This window comes from Condylura cristata, unplaced genomic scaffold (genome assembly GCF_000260355.1).
Source record: "Condylura cristata isolate star-nosed mole 26May11 unplaced genomic scaffold, ConCri1.0 scaffold00033, whole genome shotgun sequence".
NCBI lineage: Eukaryota > Metazoa > Chordata > Mammalia > Eulipotyphla > Talpidae > Condylura > Condylura cristata.
In genome coordinates, this window is record NW_004567134.1 from 13,974,612 (window position 1) to 13,990,765 (window position 16,154).

The window sequence follows — 16,154 nt, forward strand, 5'->3', positions numbered from 1 at the left end:
TGTTGTCTCGACCCAGGACCCAGGACTCGCAGGGTCCCACACACCATGGTCCTGCCTCATGGTTCTGGGGTGGGGGGGTCTCACTGTGAGAACATGCTCCGGGTGCAGGTGCTTTTTATAAGTTCCGTAGCTGCCTCCACAGGGCTGCTTGGAGCAGCAAGACGCTGCCTGGCCTCATGGAAGGGGCCCCGTGAGCTGGACATTGAGGGGTGAGTAGTTGCTCACAAGGCTTTAAAGCAGAGAGAATGGCTCCCGAGCCAGGGGCGCAGCCCACGGAGAGGCGTGGCATCCTGAGAGCACATGCATGTTTGGGAACAGCGGGATATTGCTTTGGCCGGAACATAGGACTCATGAGATCAGGGAGGAGGACTGAAGGCCTCAGAGACGAGGCCGATGAGTCCGAGCTCGGAGGCTTCCCTCGGCAGGATATGAGAACACTGGCGTGGTTGAATCAGTGTTTCTGGACCTCACCCAGGAGCACGCTGACGGGAGAGATGCCGGTGTGTCCTGAGCACCAACTGTGCACCAGGCCTCCGAGGCCGCAGCCGTCGTGCATCTGGGCTCCCTTGGCAATGAGCCTTGGTGGAGAGGGTTTCCCCTGAAAATAGCCACCGGCCAGCCGTGCGCACCTGTGGCGTTTCCCTGGAGAGGGACTGGCAGGGCCGCTGCTGGTACCCGTTAGGCTGCAGGGCAGTGAGACAGTGCAGGCAGTCTGCACGCTGCTCGCGCCAGCCCAGCCCAGCCGCTTGCCTTCGCTGGCACTCGGTCCCTGCGCTGTCCTGTCCTTCAGCAGAAGCAGCCTGACGGGAGCTGGGAGTCAGGATGACGAGGCTCTGGGAGCTGACTTGCTCCGTCTGGACCAGGAGGGGCCTGTTGATCCCCCTCCTCTTTATAAGAGGGGGCAGCGGGTGCAAGGGCTGGTGTCCCTGGAGGGCTGACTGGCTCCCACCCAGCTGCACGGCCTGCTGGCGGGGGCTGGACACCTCCCCACTAGGCTCCAGACCTCAAGAGTTGAGGCAAGGCCTGTGCTGAGGACAGAACCTCCAGACGCCACTCCTCTGGTTAGACCCTGAGGACCCAGAAGTTAAGTGTCTTGGCCAAGGTTACACACAGGGTCAGACAGCCAACCCTGGAGGCAGCCCAGCCCACCCCACTCTGGCCTGTGTCCTCCTCCGCCACGAGCCCAGGGCTGGCCCGCCGTCACGGGCAGCACTGCACCGTGTGTGAGCCCACTGCCCGCTTACAAGTGGGGTTCTCTCTTGCCCGGGGCCCCCGGGCCGAGCTCGGGCTGCACTCTGTGCAGAAGTCTGTGAGACGCCCTTTTCCAGGTCCCTGGGGCAGCCACGGGGCCCCTGAGATCATCATTTCACACCAGCTTGATAATTTAACTGCACTGCTCCGTGGTGGGGAAGCAGCGTGTCTATTCCCGGTCACCCTCACCTCTCTCACCCCTGCCCGGGGTAGGCTCTGTCCCCAGGGCCCTGCGAGACAGGCAGGGCCAGCTCTGGCCAGTTGCCCTTCATCAGGCTGGAGCTGTGCCTTCCTCCCAGGTTCCTCTGGAGCCCCCTGGGAGCTCGGCACGTATCATTAGATGTTATTAGAATCAAAGAAATGAGTCATATTTGCAAACAAGCCCTGCTCGGCCAATCTTCCCCGGCAGCTGTCGGCAGGGGGAGGCGCTGGGGAGAGACTTGCGCAGCCTCACGCTCAGGCGGACGGGCCTTTATAATTGTTGCCTCCGCTGGTCTCCAGGGAAGAGCCATCGCCAATAAATGGCTGGCCGGGAGTCAAAAGGAAACGATTTGGCCCACTCGGAGGACGTATTTACATCTCTGAGTGCCGGCTGGACGGCAGCAGGGCGGCCGACTCAAAACAGACGTCCAGGCGATTCTTTTTTGGATCCCACCCTGGAATGAATCATTACTATTCTTGGACAAGAATGCAGCTCACCTCTGGGTCTCCTCCCTCGTTCACGATGCGGAGAAGCTTGGGTGCTAGAGGCCCTCTTGAAGGGCGACGTGGGACCCAGCGTATGGGTGGCTGGTCCCCAGGGTGGCAGCAGAGAAAAGGAACCAGCTGAGGCCGAGTTCCAGCACAGTGATTTCAGGAGAATTCCCCAACCTCCATGCCTCAGTTTCCTTGTCACCCAAATAGGTGTAATAGTTCACTCAATGGAGGTCTCTTGAGCACAGACTGGGTGACAGGCACTATTTTGGGTCGAGGCATGCAGAAGACTGACTCCACAGAGATCACACTCTAGGACACGCATTAAACAGATGACATAAGTAAAATTGCAATGTGACAGCCGTGTTCCATGGTGAGAAATAACGCCAGGGCAGGGGCAGGAGAGTAGCCGGGCATGCATTTCAGATAGTCCTGGCAAGCTGGCATTGAACCAAACCGAGACCTGAAGGGCGGGTGTGGCGTGACATGTAATGAGTAGCCCAGGGAGCAGCCAGTCAGGAATAGGGAACATAGCAGAAAAGAGTGTGGCTGGAAGAGGGAGTGACAGGCAATGCAGGGGTGAGGGCCCAGTGTCCGTTCCCGCTCCCTGCTTCCTTATTAACGCCCCTATCGCTCATTAAAGTGTCTGGGCTGAATGATAGATGGCCTGCCTACCCTCTTCAGGAGGCCAAAGGAGGCCAGGTCGGGAGGCCCCGCTGGCCGGGAAGGAGGGAGCCTTGAGAGGGTGTGGAGCGGAGGAGGGACTTGCCCTGACGTGGGGGCATCGAAAGATTTATTTATATGTGCATACAGAGCTGGGGGACAGGCCAGAGGTGCAGGGGGTGAGAGGGTTCACCAGAGACAGTGGGGAACAGAACAGGCAGATCGACGTAGTACACTGCTGAGGGGAGCAGCGGGCGGGTCAGGAGAGGTCTGCCGCGCCATGTGGTCACCTCTGGGGCAGGAGGGGATCGAACTGATGGGGAAGTGGCTGTAACTTCTCAGTGCTGCGCTTTAACCCGCTGCGCCACCAGGGAGGGCCCGAAGGATTTCCTCTTAATGAGAGGCTGTAGACGGTGAGAGTGGAGGCTGGAAGCCCAGTGAGGGGACTGCAGAAATAGCCCGGGGAGCAATGGGGAGTCCAGGCAGGGGTGGTAGCATTGAACAGAAGTGGCCGGCTTTGGGGTCCTGTACCCGGCCTGCTAGGAGGTTAGGAGGTGGAGGTCAGTGAGGTGGCCACTCCTGGGCTCCGCAGGGGGAACGCTCACTAGCTCCTCTGCTCCGCTGAGGCCAGCGGAGTCCAACAGGAAAGGGACTCGTGGAGGGTCCTTCAGAAGGGGCCCCCCCCCCCCCCCGCCCCAAAAGCCATCCAGGCGCACCCGCACGGCTGCCCGAAATGCTTCTGGAAAGGATGTTGGTCGCTGGCGCTCAGCCCACGTCGGGCTCTGTTATGACAACCCCAGATTGATGGGACACAATTCATTCCATTCCTAGGACGTCTGCCGGCCCGTTACAAACATTTTCAAGAATTTAAAATAAATTTTATAAAAGCGATGTGTGCACATTATAAATATTCAAGCAGTTAAAAATAAAGGCTGACTGGTGTTCAGGCCCTCCCGCACGTCCTCCCCGCCTGGCGCCCCTCCCCGCCCTCGCGTGCGCCCTGCCAGAAACAGGTTTGCTCAAGTCCCGGCGCACCCCCCGCCCCTCACACAATGGGGAGCGTCTGTGGGGCTGCACCTCTGTCTCCAGGCTGTGGCTCCTTATCAGCACCCGGGGAGCCCTGCGCTGTCTTCCTGTTCCTCGGTCTTGAGCCCAGTGTTAGGTTGGAGGAGTCGGATGGGCCTGCTGGGTCAGAGACACGGCTCAGACGCCGCCTCGCCACGGGCGCCTGCCAGGGACTGCCACGCTGCAGAACCAAGCTGGCGGCTCTGGCGGCTGTGGTGGCCGTCAATGGTCTTGCCCGCAGCCAGCCGGTGAGGCAGCCTCCCGTCTCACGGCACTGCCCAGCACTGCTGAGCACCCACTGTGTGCGTGCCTAGAGCGCATGGCCTTGGCCGCCCACCGGGAGGTGCCAGACACAGCCTGCTGTTAGTCTGGGCGCCAGGTGCGAGGAGGGGAGTGGCAGGGGCTCCCTGCCCCTGCCCCTGCACTGGGCAGCCCTGGGCTTCATGGAAGGCGCTGGCTCTGGAGGTACAGGGGCAGGGCTTTTTGGTGTCCGTCTGGTGCAGGTGCTCCAGGCAGGACTCTGGGCACCTAGGAAGTGACTGGCCACCTGCTCTGTCTCCCCAAGCTCTAGATGATCCTGGCTTGCTGCAGGAATTAGGGTTCTGTTTACGCCTGAGGCTCTGTTTTCACTGTTCAGTGTGTTGAGACTGGCCTGCATGTGGAGTCTCTGCCACCTGCGAGACCATGTCCACTGGCGCTTGGGACTCTGGCCTCAGCTTTCCCCATCTGTAAAATGGGGGCATGGGCATTACCTGCACCCAGTGAGCGACCAGGCCTCCACCAGGGGCCCTGTTCTGTCGTCACAGCACGTGTCACGCAAGGTACAGGGATGCCCCCCAATGTTTCACGGGTTGGTCCAAGTGATGGTGAACTTGCCCCTCTCACACTCACCCCATATGTGTTGGGGTCATAGAAGTGACCCCAAAGAGAGACCTTTCTTTTGAAGGCCGTTTGAGATGGAAACCTTGGTGTTATTCAAGATCCCCATGTTGAATTTTCTTTGAAACAAGGGGGAAATGGCAAAGCCTTGACATCGCGGGTGGTCCAAGGCCCGCATCCAGCCTCGGGGGTCATCTGCCAACTGGCCTAGTGAGGTGGTCTGGGCTGCTTCCCCTTGCTGCGTCCTGGGGCAGGATCTCTGTTGCTGTGATTTACAGAGGACAGAACTGAGGTGTGAAGTCTGTGTCGCCCTTCCTGATAGAAGTCACTGTCCCCTTCCTGATAGAAGGTGATAGAGGGTGGCCTTCAGATACTTCCTTAGCGAGAAAACCAGGTCTCCCGGGAGAGCCGGTTCCCCGTTGCCCAGGGTCTGGCCTGGAGACGCAGCGGGCAGGTGAGCCGTTGGAGGAGAACAGCTTGCAGCGCTCGTGGTTGCCTCGGGCCTGGCTGTAGCCGACATCGTGTCACGGTCCCTGCCCTGGCTCCTGACGGCACTGGCCCACGGGGTGTGTCTAGGTGCAGTGTGCAAGGCGGTGCTGGCCGGGAGGGTCTTGACTGCAAGACCCGGGCTCTGCTGGGCAGGGCTAATGGCTGCCCTGGGCTCGTTGTCCTTCAGGCTGCTGACCTGCTCCTTCCAAGACCTTCTCCACCCTGGCTGGGGAAAAAAAATCCAGCTCTGCTTAAGTGCCAGCTGAGTGCCAGGAGCTGCCTGGGCACCTTGACAGCAGGAAGTAACCAGGCTGGTGTGTATGGGTGCTGGCTGCACCCCGGTTGGGTCTCCTAATGACCATCCTATGAGGAGGGGGCTGGCGGTGTCAGGCACAGGGGAGATTCTGCCCTCTGGAGTGTCCATCTTACTGAGAGACCTCGATAAAAAAGTGGGCAAATAGTCATAAGTGTGTTGGGGGAAGGGTTGTTGTTGCCATTTTCGGGGTGAGATGAGGTGTGGGAGCTGCGGTCACGAACCTAAACTGGCGATAGCAGGGGGAAGCTGAGTTGACCACAGTGGGCCCTGAAGGGTCTCCAGTCACCCTGAGCTTGCCCATGTGACAGACGAGGAAGCTGAAACTCGTGGGTTCCTTCATCGCCTGAGGCTCGGCCGGGTGGAGGCAGGTTTGGTTTTCTGGTTGCCATGCCACACTGACGTGAGGCGCACTGTCCCGAGGCCAGCGGGGTCCCAGGGCTGGGCCTCGCCGGGCGGCGTGGCCTGGGACTGCCCAGGCCGTGACTCTGCGCCAGCTGGCCGGACTGACCCTGCTCTGTTTGCTCAAAGGCGCAATGTCCTCAGCCTGTCCTCCGGCATCGATGCCCCCGGCTCTCTGAAGTGGGACCTTGCCCTCTGCCTCCTCTTCGTCTGGCTGATCTGTTTCTTCTGCATCTGGAAGGGCGTCAGGTCCACGGGGAAGGTAAGTGTCCTGTCCCTGCCCGGCCTCGCCGGAGGCCTTCCTCCCGTCGGGCTGCGCTGGGGCCTGGTCTCCAGAGCACTCACCCACGGGGACGCCCACCGTGTCCGCTTACTCCTCGTGGCCAGCTTAACAAGCAGCTGCTAATTGCCTGAGTGTTTACCGCCTGCCCAATATTGTCTTAAGCACTTTACATATAATCCCTTCTCTAACTGACGTGGGGGGCCTGTGTGCTGGAGTAGAAAACTGAGGCTTGGAAAAGCTAAACGACTTGCTTATGGGTTTGAACACAGGCTTGTTTAGCTATCCAACATCTATTATGGGTCAAATTTTGTCCTCAAAAGAGCGATGCTGACGTTTTAACGCCTAGTATTATTCTAGGAGTTAACGCCACTCATTCTCGGAGTTAACACCCCCACCCAGTCGGTGCTGCACACACCAGCCTTCCACAGAAGCTCTGGCCGTTACTGCACACAGCAGAAGTTGAGTTGTAACTGACAGGTTAGCTGGGAGCTGTTGACAGTTACTCTGACTCTTGCCTTGCAAAGTACCGGACCGGCATCCTGGGAGCGTGTTAGAAATGCAGAGCCCTGCCCCGCCCCACAGCATCAGCATCTGCTGACAAGCGGCACCCCGTGCCCCGCATGCCAGGGCTGCGGAGCACTGCCACGCCAGACTAACTGAATTAGCTTACAAGTCAAATTTCATCTGGCAGCTAAGATGTTAGTTATTAAGGAAACTGCTCAATGACAATTAAGTCCTTCGCTCCTAACCAGGATGTTAGTTGTTAACTAAGAGTATACATCGCTGAAATATTTGCTGCTGATTAATATGTTACGCGGTGGCCAGGATGTTAGCTATTAACAAAGATGGTAGCTGATAATTAAAATGTTGGCTTGTCATTAAAGTTTTCGGTAGAACTGGGATATTGGCAATAATGAAAATGTTGGCCTACAAACCAAAGCGTTACTCGTTAACAGAGCAGAACAGTGACCTGGTACCCAAGACACGGGCTGACGCTGGGTCACGAGGACCGGTCGGTACAGAGGGGTCTCTTAAGATGGGAGCGGCCTGAGCAGAGCCCTGAGGTGCAGCTGACCTACCACGATAGGCCTTCTCTGCGGTGCATTATTAGTGTCTCCAGAGAGGGAACTGGCTCTGAAAGAAGAGCCCAAGAGTCAGATTGTATGTTGATGTGGCGCTCGAAGTGCAGTTGCTTGGGAAGGGCCTTGCGTGATTAGCTCATGACCGTGCTTTCCCCCAGGAAGACTCCTTTGGCGAAATTGTGGTTCTAAACTACTCATGGCATTAGCTGCTGACTCCTGAGGGCCAAGATCTGAGGCCCCACAGGTTGCACAGGCGGAGCAGGGAGCACGGCTGGAGAGAGCCTCACCCCATGCTCTCTGCCAGTTTATTGGGGCAGAACCACCCTGCACTCCTGAAATGCAGTCTCTGGGGGCAGGCAGACAGGCTTCAGAACCTCCGTCCCCTCCCAGGGAGAGTGGGGTGGAGGCGGTACCCCGCCTCCTTGGGCTGCAGCGTCACCCGTCATCCCGTTTCCTCTCACGTCTCGTTACCTTGCTTGGACCACGTCATTGTCTTTCTTTAAAGGACGAGAGAACTGAGTTCGGTCAAGGTTAAGGGACTTGTCCAACCTGGGCCTCCGTTTCCTCGCATAGTAAAGTGGACAGTAGTGAGTGTTCAGATGAGGGCTGTTGGGTACCTAGCTCAGCAGGCAAGAGTCGGTGCAGTGAACCCCCAGCTCCTCGCTGCCTCCATTTCCCCCCTTAAATAGAGTGTGGGGAAGCTTTTAGAGCACACGGACACCAGCGTGCGGGAGACTCAGTCACCCACTAAGCACTCCTGTGACTTGCCCCGCTGGAGACCGATGTGCGGGGGGAGCCGGGGACAGAGATGAAGCAGATGATCCAGGCCAGGTTTGCTGGCTGTCGAAGATGAAAGCCTGCAAGGTAGAGGAGTGCGACGGGGGGCCTATGGGAAGAACACGGTGAGCAGGTCAGGGAGCGTGGACATCACTTTAAGTAGGCAAGGCTCGCCGGGAGGGCGACTTGGGGGCACGGGTCTGAGGGAAGCCTGGAGAGCAGCCGTGTGGACCGGGAGAAGGTCCCTGGAGAGGGCAGTGGACGCAAGGGCTGGGGTGTGACCAGCCCCTCGAGGAGGACAGAAGAGGCCATTGTCCGTCAGGAGCAGCGAGCCACGTCCGAGAGGGCCGTGAGGGGACAGGAGAAGAGGGTCTAAGGCTGAAGTGGGGTGCCAGGCTGCCTCTGTGGCCGAGGAAGACGTGACCTGCCGGAGGTTCCCCTACCGCCCTGGAGAGGCGTCCTCCCGCTCCAGGCCCCTGAGGGCGGGCGTGGTTCCCAGAACAATAGCAGGGCCTGGGCCAGCTCTGAGGAGCCAAGACAAACATAGCAGGCTCGCGGACTTCCTCCAGCTCCATGGCCAGCCTGCCGCCGCCGGCCGCGGCTTCCAGCCCTGGCCATGGACCCGGTGCGCCGCCACCGTGGGTGCTGGGCCCACGGGCGGGAGAAGGCGCGACCCCATCTTGGCCAGGGCCCCGTTCCGGCGGCTGACACTGCTCCCACAGGGACCGGGAAGGCGAACCCGGGTCCTGGAGACTCAGGCCCCAAGTTCAAGTGTTTCTGAGTCTCGATTTCCCTTTTTTGTTATTTTCAGCATTCCGAGGGCCCGAAACTTGGCCCAGAGCACGCTGTGGCTTATTTCAACAGTGGTAACAGCCACAGGTGCTGTGCAGCACCCAGGTGCCAGGCCCGGTTCTGTTGGCCAGCTTGTGTGATCCCCCAGTGTCCTGTTGTGGTGCTCACTGGTCCCCTCCACACGCAGGAGACGAGTGCAGAGAGGTCCGTGGCCTTGCCGAGGTCACACAGCTTGTCAGTGGCCAGCGTGGGATTTGAACCCAGGCCACCCAGCTCCCTGCCTTGGGGCCTCCTGCTTTTCCAGCTGCTGGCTGCTGCCTGTTCTGTGCTGGCCTACCCAGGCGCTGGGCACGAGACTGGCACGGTCATGCTGTCACCACATGTGAGTCCCGGGCAGGTCAGAGAAGTCCAGACCTCACACAGGAAGTGCAGCCCCAAGAGGGCGCATTCCCAGACCTGAGCACAGACCCCTGCTGGCGCCGGCCTCCAGGCAGGGCCTTCCGCCCCAGAGGTGGGGCGCGGTCAAGGCCGGTGGCTCTGGGGCTCCACTCTGTCCCACCGACTGCCAGCAGCGTTCTTTCCATCTTTGAGACTCGGTTTCCCCTGTGTGGAATGAGGTGGCTGTGAGGATTAAGTGTCCGTGGCCACAGCGCACTGAACGGACTGTCAAGCACATGCCTGCGTTCTCCCCCGACACTGGGGTGCCGGGCCCTGCCTTGGTGCCAGACGACACCCGTGACCCCTTGTTGCTGGTGTGAGCAACCCGGCTGCCCAGACCTTCACCCCCAGAGGAAGCTCGTCAGCCCAGCTCCCTCTGCCACGAAGGCCACCCTCTCCCCACATCTCTAGGGAGGAGGAAGAATTGTCCTTGCAAGTTTCCAGAGCAGTTGGGCCACAGGGCTTTTGGGTCGAGGGCTCAGAGGAGCCACGGAGGCTTGCCAGCAAGAGTGGAAAAATACCACGTCCTGTGGCAAAGCCTGCTGGGCCAGCGCCGAGGCCCACTGGCGGCGGCTGGCACCAGCCTCTCCCTCGAGGATCCCAGGGGAGTCACGGAAAAGTTGAGGGAAGGGCTCTCAGGGGCTCATGCTCAGAGTGGCAAACTGCAAAACAAGGCGGTTTTCCAGAGAGGCAGCTGAGGTGGTGGGACCAGCTCGGGGTGCTGTCTGGATCTGGGGAGAAGCAGCACCCCCCCCCCCCACACACACACGATGCACACACCAAGGAGGCGCCTTGAAGCCAGGTGACCTAGATCAAATCCCATCTCTGCTTCCACCTAGCTGTGTGACCCCAGGCCACTGGGGCCTCAGTTTATGCATTTTCCTTTAGAAAACGCAGGTAATAACATTCCCACCTCTGTAGGTGGTTGTGAGGTTCGTGTGTGTTCATACCCCCAAGCTTGCAAGCTCGTGTAGTGCGTGGCACTCAGTAAATGCCACTCAATGCCTGTTCAACAAATGCATGGAAACAAGGGAAGTCGCCCCATCCCCAAGGTGTCCTGTGTCCCTGACACAAAGCCTCCGGCCAGCCGGTTGCCCAGCCAGTGGGTCACTTTGAAGTGGCCGCCCTCAGGGAGGCTGCTGTCAGCAGCTATTGTTCCGAAGCCTGGGTGTGGCCGGCAGGGTCCCAGAGGTGGAACTGGGGGCCTGTCTGCAGGAAGGGAGGCGCAGCCTGTGGGGCAGGCAGGTTCGCTTTCTTCCCTCACCCCCTCTGGCTTCCTGACCTGCCCCACCCTCCAGCTGCCGCTGGTCCTGGAATTCGTGAGGCTTCTTAGCTCCAGGGAGATTGAGAAAAGCATGGAAGTAAGGTTGGCTGGGGAGACTCAGGCCCAGAGGGAGCCGCTAGGGAGCGGCTCCCATGGTGGCCAGTGAGGTGGACACATGGGAAGGTGGACAGGTGAGACCTGCTGGGAGGAGCCCCTTCACTCCTGTCTCCTGCTCCCCCTTCCTAGATGGGGAGAGGGACAGGGTCTCGCTCATGGTCTCAGCAAGGCTCATTGAGCTCGGCTCCCACCCGAGCTCCTCTGCTCTTTGGGGGAGCTGAACCCGTCCCCTTCTGGGTTGTCATCCAGAGCAGACTCGGGACGGGGGTGGGGTGGGGTGGGGTGGTACTCCTCCGCCTGGACGCTGGTTCTCGGTGGCCCCACTTCAAGAGAGGGGTGGCTGTGAAGCGCCTCGCAGGCCTAGGGCAGGCCCGAGTGCCAGGGTGGAGAGGAGCGGAGAGGAGCACAGGTCCTGTGGTTGGAGGGCCAGCCTGGTCACCTGGTCCCACCTCGTGTCTGACCTTGGCCTGACAGGGAGGCTGCTGGCCTCCCGCTGTGCCCAGGGCTTTCCCGAGCCTGGCCGAGGGGCCCTGGAGTTCGCAGGCAGCCCCGAGTCTTGGCCCCTCTGTGCCCTGTTCCAGGGGAGCAGCCAGTAAGGCCTTGGGTGAAGGCTGCTGAGACTCGCATCTCCTGTTTCACTCGGGGCGGTGGGCCAGGGCAGGTCGCGCAGCAGTGAGGGGCCGGAGCTGGGGTCTGCACCCCGCCTGCCGCCCTGGGCGTGAGTCATGCTCTCAGGTGCCGTGTTAGCGGGTGTGAACAGGGCCGGGTGCCAGCGGGCTCAGCCTCAGGTGCCATACTAGCGGGTGTGAACAGGGCCGGGTGCCAGCGGGCTCAGCCTTCCACGCACGCAACAGCTCGCTCCTGCCTCTTCCTTCTCCACCGTGGAGCACGCCAGTTCCGTGAGAACAGCTTTCCCTCCTTTGCCGCCCGCCACGGTCTGTGCAGGGCCTCGTACCCAGCAAGGACGCCGAGAGGCGTCTCGCTGAGTCTCAGTAAAGCCAGTGCCTAGGTGACGGGCAGGCAGCTGAGGCCCGGAGCGATTGAGCAACCTGTCCAAGTGACAGAGCCCATGACGAGAAACCTGGCCCGGGGCCTGCCGGGGCCGCGGCGGCTGGCGTCCTGACACGCTGCTCCCACAGGTTGTGTACTTCACCGCCACCTTCCCGTTCGCTATGCTCCTGGTGTTGCTGGTGCGTGGACTGACGCTGCCCGGTGCCGGTGCAGGCATCAAGTTCTATCTGTACCCCGACATCACCCGCCTCGAGGACCCACAGGTATGGCGGGCAGGCGGTCCCCCCCGGGGCTGGTCTGGGCCGGTGTGGAGGTTCTGGGTGCAGCTTCCAGCTGGGCCGCGGGCCCTGGTACTTTTCCACTGGGCGGTGGCGCCTGTTCACGGCACTCACGGACCTTTCCAGCTGTGTGTATCTTTTCACGCTGAGGACTCCTGAGGCCAGCCAATTATAGCGTCTGCTTCGGGCACCGCGCCAGGTGAGGCAGAGAAGTCTCTGAGCCGGGCTCCTCCTTGGCGCGGGCCCCTGCCCGCAGCGGCTGAGAGCCCTGTACCGTGGGGGTCGGACATTGGCTGGCCCCTCGGCTGAGGACAGAATTCAGAGTTGGTGACCTCTTGGAAGGTCAAGGGGCCAAACCCCGAAAGTCCACCACCACCTGGCCGGCAGCCCCGGCCTCAGGGCCGGAGACGCTCCGGGAGGTCTTCCTGGGACTGTGAGCCCTTTGGCCCCCGGGTCCTCAGACTAAGGCTGTCCCTCCATGCCTCTGGGTTGGGTCTCCTCCCCAGTGTCCTTTGCCCTGGGCGGGAGGCAGGGGGGCGTGACCAGCCTCAGAGGACAGCTGACAGGAAGCTTTGTGGCCATTAGCTCCTTGGTGAGGGTTCTGGGAACGAGCAGCCTGAGCGGGTCCACGAGGGAGTTCCTCCCTTTCTCACTCGGGCCCCAGTCAGCAGTTCCGTTAATGGTGGCAGCTTTGACTCAGGGCTCAGCCCCCGTCTGACCCTGGGCTGCGTCTTTCCTCTGAACCCAGAGGGCAGCTCTGCCGGGTGGGACCAGGAGCATGCTCCTAGAGTCCCGTTAGCTTGCCAGGGTCCTGCCCTGCTCAGAGCCCAGTCTCTTAACGGATGCTCCACTCCTGGGAGTCCTCCTTGGGTTTCCTTCTAGCTCAGTATCACCCTTGAAAAACACTGTCTGCAGTGAAGATGCTGCAGTTGCACTGAGACACTGCACCTGCAAAGGGCAGTCCTCAGCCAGAGGGCCAGGGACCCTTGCCGCCGCCTCCAGGAAGCCCGCTCTGATGGCCCCTTCTCTCTCTCTGTCCCCCTGGCCCCTGCCTCCCCCAGGTTTGGATTGATGCGGGGACCCAAATCTTCTTCTCCTATGCCATCTGCCTGGGAGCCATGACCTCGCTGGGGAGCTACAACAAGTACAAGTACAACTCGTACAGGCAAGTGTTGCGCCGACGGGCCTGGTGGACCTTAGAAATGATGATGTTTAAAGAAAAAAAGAGAAGAAGTAGGGAGCGTGGCTTCCTTGTGTTGTGAATTAACTTGCTCCCTGACATATGTGTAACTTAGGGACTGTTTGCTGCTGGGATGCCTGAACAGTGGTACCAGTTTTGTGTCTGGCTTCGCAATTTTTTCCATCCTGGGCTTCATGGCACAAGAGCAAGGGGTGGACATTGCTGATGTGGCTGAGTCAGGTATGGTGGTATCGGTGGCAGTGGTGGTGGGCACTGCCACCTAGTGTGTAAGCCGAGTACTGCAGGCATGAAGCCAGACCCCAGGGTGCTTTGGGGGGGGCGAGCCTGGTTTCCAAAATGGACCCCCCCCCCACCAAGATGTCTCCCAAGTAGCAGGAGTATATAAAGCGCAATTTTAAGTACTTTCACTGTAATTTGGCCCAAGGGGCAGCACAAATATGGGGTTGGCTACGTCGGGGAATATTTAGCTACTTTCCTGTGGTCTCCCCCTCCCCCACCTTCCCCAGAAAACTCCTGGTTTCAGTGACAGAAACCACGTTCCTAATGCAGGCCCAGGGCAGCCACCAGTCGGTGTTCCTTCGCGGCCTTCTCAGCTTTGGTTTCTGTATTTGCACTTTGCTCCTGCGCCCCTCTGAGCGAGCCCATTCATTCATCCCACCTGAGTTTCTGCCCTGTGTCAGGCACCACCGTAGGCACCGGGGAGGGGAGAGGCAGTGGGCAGGCACGCCGGCTGCCTTCCGGGACACTGACGGGTCCGACCTGGGGACATCACACCCCCCCTCGGGATGTGACCCCTCTCGGGACTTAACACACCACGCGTGGAGGGGAGTCTCGGTGCAGACGCTCAAAGCTGGCGTCTTGGGCTGGGGTCCTGGAGCTCCGTCAAGATGGTTCTGGAACCCGAGAATCTGTGAGTCTCAGACCACAGAATGTCAGGGCTGTGGATTCCAGCATTTGCCGTGATCCTCGAATCCTGCACTTGCAGCCTGGGAGGACCGGTGTGGGACGCAGGCCCCAGGCCCGATAGCTCTGCCCACGTGGCTTCTCCACCTTCCCCAGCGCTGCCCAGCCCATTTGCGAGTTGGGAGGTCAGCTGCCTGCTTCACCTCCTGCTTTCTCATGACCTCTTGGGAGCACTCGGGGGCAGGCAAGGGGCCTGGACTGAATATCTGGCCCGAACTAAAACGTCAGGTCTTAGCTCCAGGGACCACCATAGGCCAGCTGGGTCCCCCTGATAGGTGTCCCCCAGTTCCCCAGCAGAGAAGCCTAGAACTGGGGGCGTGGTCAGGGACAGCTGCCTAGCACGAGCTGGGCGGGCCCTCTGACACGAGGATGTACCCTTTCTGCCACCATCTGCCTGGACACCGAGGGCCTCTGGCCTTTCTTGTGTGAGGACATGTCTGGGCTCTGACCTGAGAGGCCCTGGGCTCTGCTCTGCTTAGAGGCTGCTGGGAACAGGCCAGCCCGTCCCCCTGGCCACGGGACCCGCCTAGCAGGTCCACGCCTCGGCCCCACCGATCTCTTCGCTGCCCCAAGCCGGACCATCCAACATAGTTTTCCCTCCCTGAGAGCCCCCAAAAGGTAGGCCAGAGACTGAGGACATAGAAAGTCATTCCAGAAATATCCCTGTCCACGTGGGAGTTGGATAGTTAGCGTGACAAGGTGACCGTGTCTACCTCTCCTGCTGGTGGCTTCCTTTAGTCAAGGGCTGTCAGACCCTTTCGGATTGCCTGGGAACCGGCAGGACCACGGACCCATTTGGCACTGGGCGCAGAACACGATTCATAGCAAGCAGGTGTTTCTCTGTGGACAGCTAGGTCTTCTTACATCTGTGTATACCATCGACCTGAGTGGCGTCCTTCCTCTCGTCCACTTCAAAGGCCTTGTCATTTATTTCCCACGGTGATGTCTGAATAGCCGACACATCCAGGGTGATTATTTCTCTAATAAGCTTTTAACAAGCACCATATTGAGCGAAGTGCGTTTGAGCCAGACAACCACTTAGCCGAACAGAGTGCGCAGGGGGTGTGGGGCGCGCCCCCACGGGGGAGAGGCTGCAGGGGCCTGGCGCCGCCGCCTCACCGGCTTCTCTAGCTCCCCGCTCACACCCTCGTCCTGAGACAGGCAAAATTGAAATACAGAAACGAGCGCCTTGAGAAACGTCACCAGGCCCCGGCGGGTGGGGGGTGGCGGGGGGACCCCATTTTGCATCCGCCGGGGGGACCCCATTTTGCATCTGTCTCGCAGTCGGCTGGACTCTAACTCACGCAGCAACCTGGACCCACGGGGATTAGAGCTCACGTGTTGGGGGGACAGGGGGCCCCGGTCCCGGTCCCGGTCCCGGTCCCGGTCCCGGTCCCGGAGGAGGAAAAACTCGGCTCTGTCGCAACTTGGACTCCTTTGCCCGCGTCACACGGACTTTCCTGCTCGGCCCAGTCGGCTTTTCCTCGGGTCCTGTGGACTCTGGACCTTAGAAGGACTCGCCCTAACCCACCTCGCGTGCGGTTGACTTCCAAGGGGATGTGGTTTCTGGCTCCCATTTACTTCAAAGTTTTGTGGGTTTTCTATTGTCCGTTCCTAAAACATCCGTTTGGTTCCTGACGCCTGCTTCAGTGGAACACCCAGCCCTCTGCTCCACCTTTCTTAGCCTTGTTTCAGTTGTGAATTTACTTCGCTTTCTCAGCACGGGCCTTTCCTCTGCTGCTCCTGCCCCGCCACAGGCCTCCCGCAGCTCAGCTCCACCTCAGCACCTTTCTCAGGCGGCTGGGTGGAGACAGGAGACATTTCTGTCTCGGCAAAGCCCGCAGTCGGTGGGGCTTCCAGAGCTCTGGGGTCCTGCCCCGGCCCTGCCCCCAGATTCTGTCAGTCTCCTCTTTGGAAACCAGAAGCCCTTTCTTAGGGAAGGGGTGTCGGCATGGAGAGTCTGAGCTACCGGCTCCTGGGAGTCGTTCCGGTGACCTCACTTCTCAGGGGAAACTGAGGCTCCGGAGGGCGTGTGGTGATGCAAGCAGGATGGCAGGATGAGAACGGAGGGTGTTTGGGGGTCTCCGGGCCTGGGGGCTCCCTTCCCCATCAGCTGTGGGCGGGCCCAGCCTGGCCTTGAGGGCTCGGCTATGACCCTGCCCCTGGGTAAGCAGGGGCACCCCTGGAGAGGCG

The 16,154-nt window shown here is 60.2% G+C and overlaps 1 protein-coding gene across 1 annotated transcript in view; it reads left to right on the plus strand.

Moving 5' to 3' along the window:
* SLC6A6 (solute carrier family 6 (neurotransmitter transporter), member 6) overlaps positions 1-16,154 on the plus strand; it is a 52,011-nt gene that overhangs the window by 25,483 nt on the left and 10,374 nt on the right. Inside the window, exons 5-8 of the mRNA XM_004692354.2 lie at positions 5,885-6,017; positions 11,648-11,782; positions 12,859-12,962; positions 13,093-13,217. Coding sequence (XP_004692411.1) covers positions 5,885-6,017; positions 11,648-11,782; positions 12,859-12,962; positions 13,093-13,217 — 497 coding nt within the window. The remainder of the gene's footprint in view (positions 1-5,884; positions 6,018-11,647; positions 11,783-12,858; positions 12,963-13,092; positions 13,218-16,154) is intronic.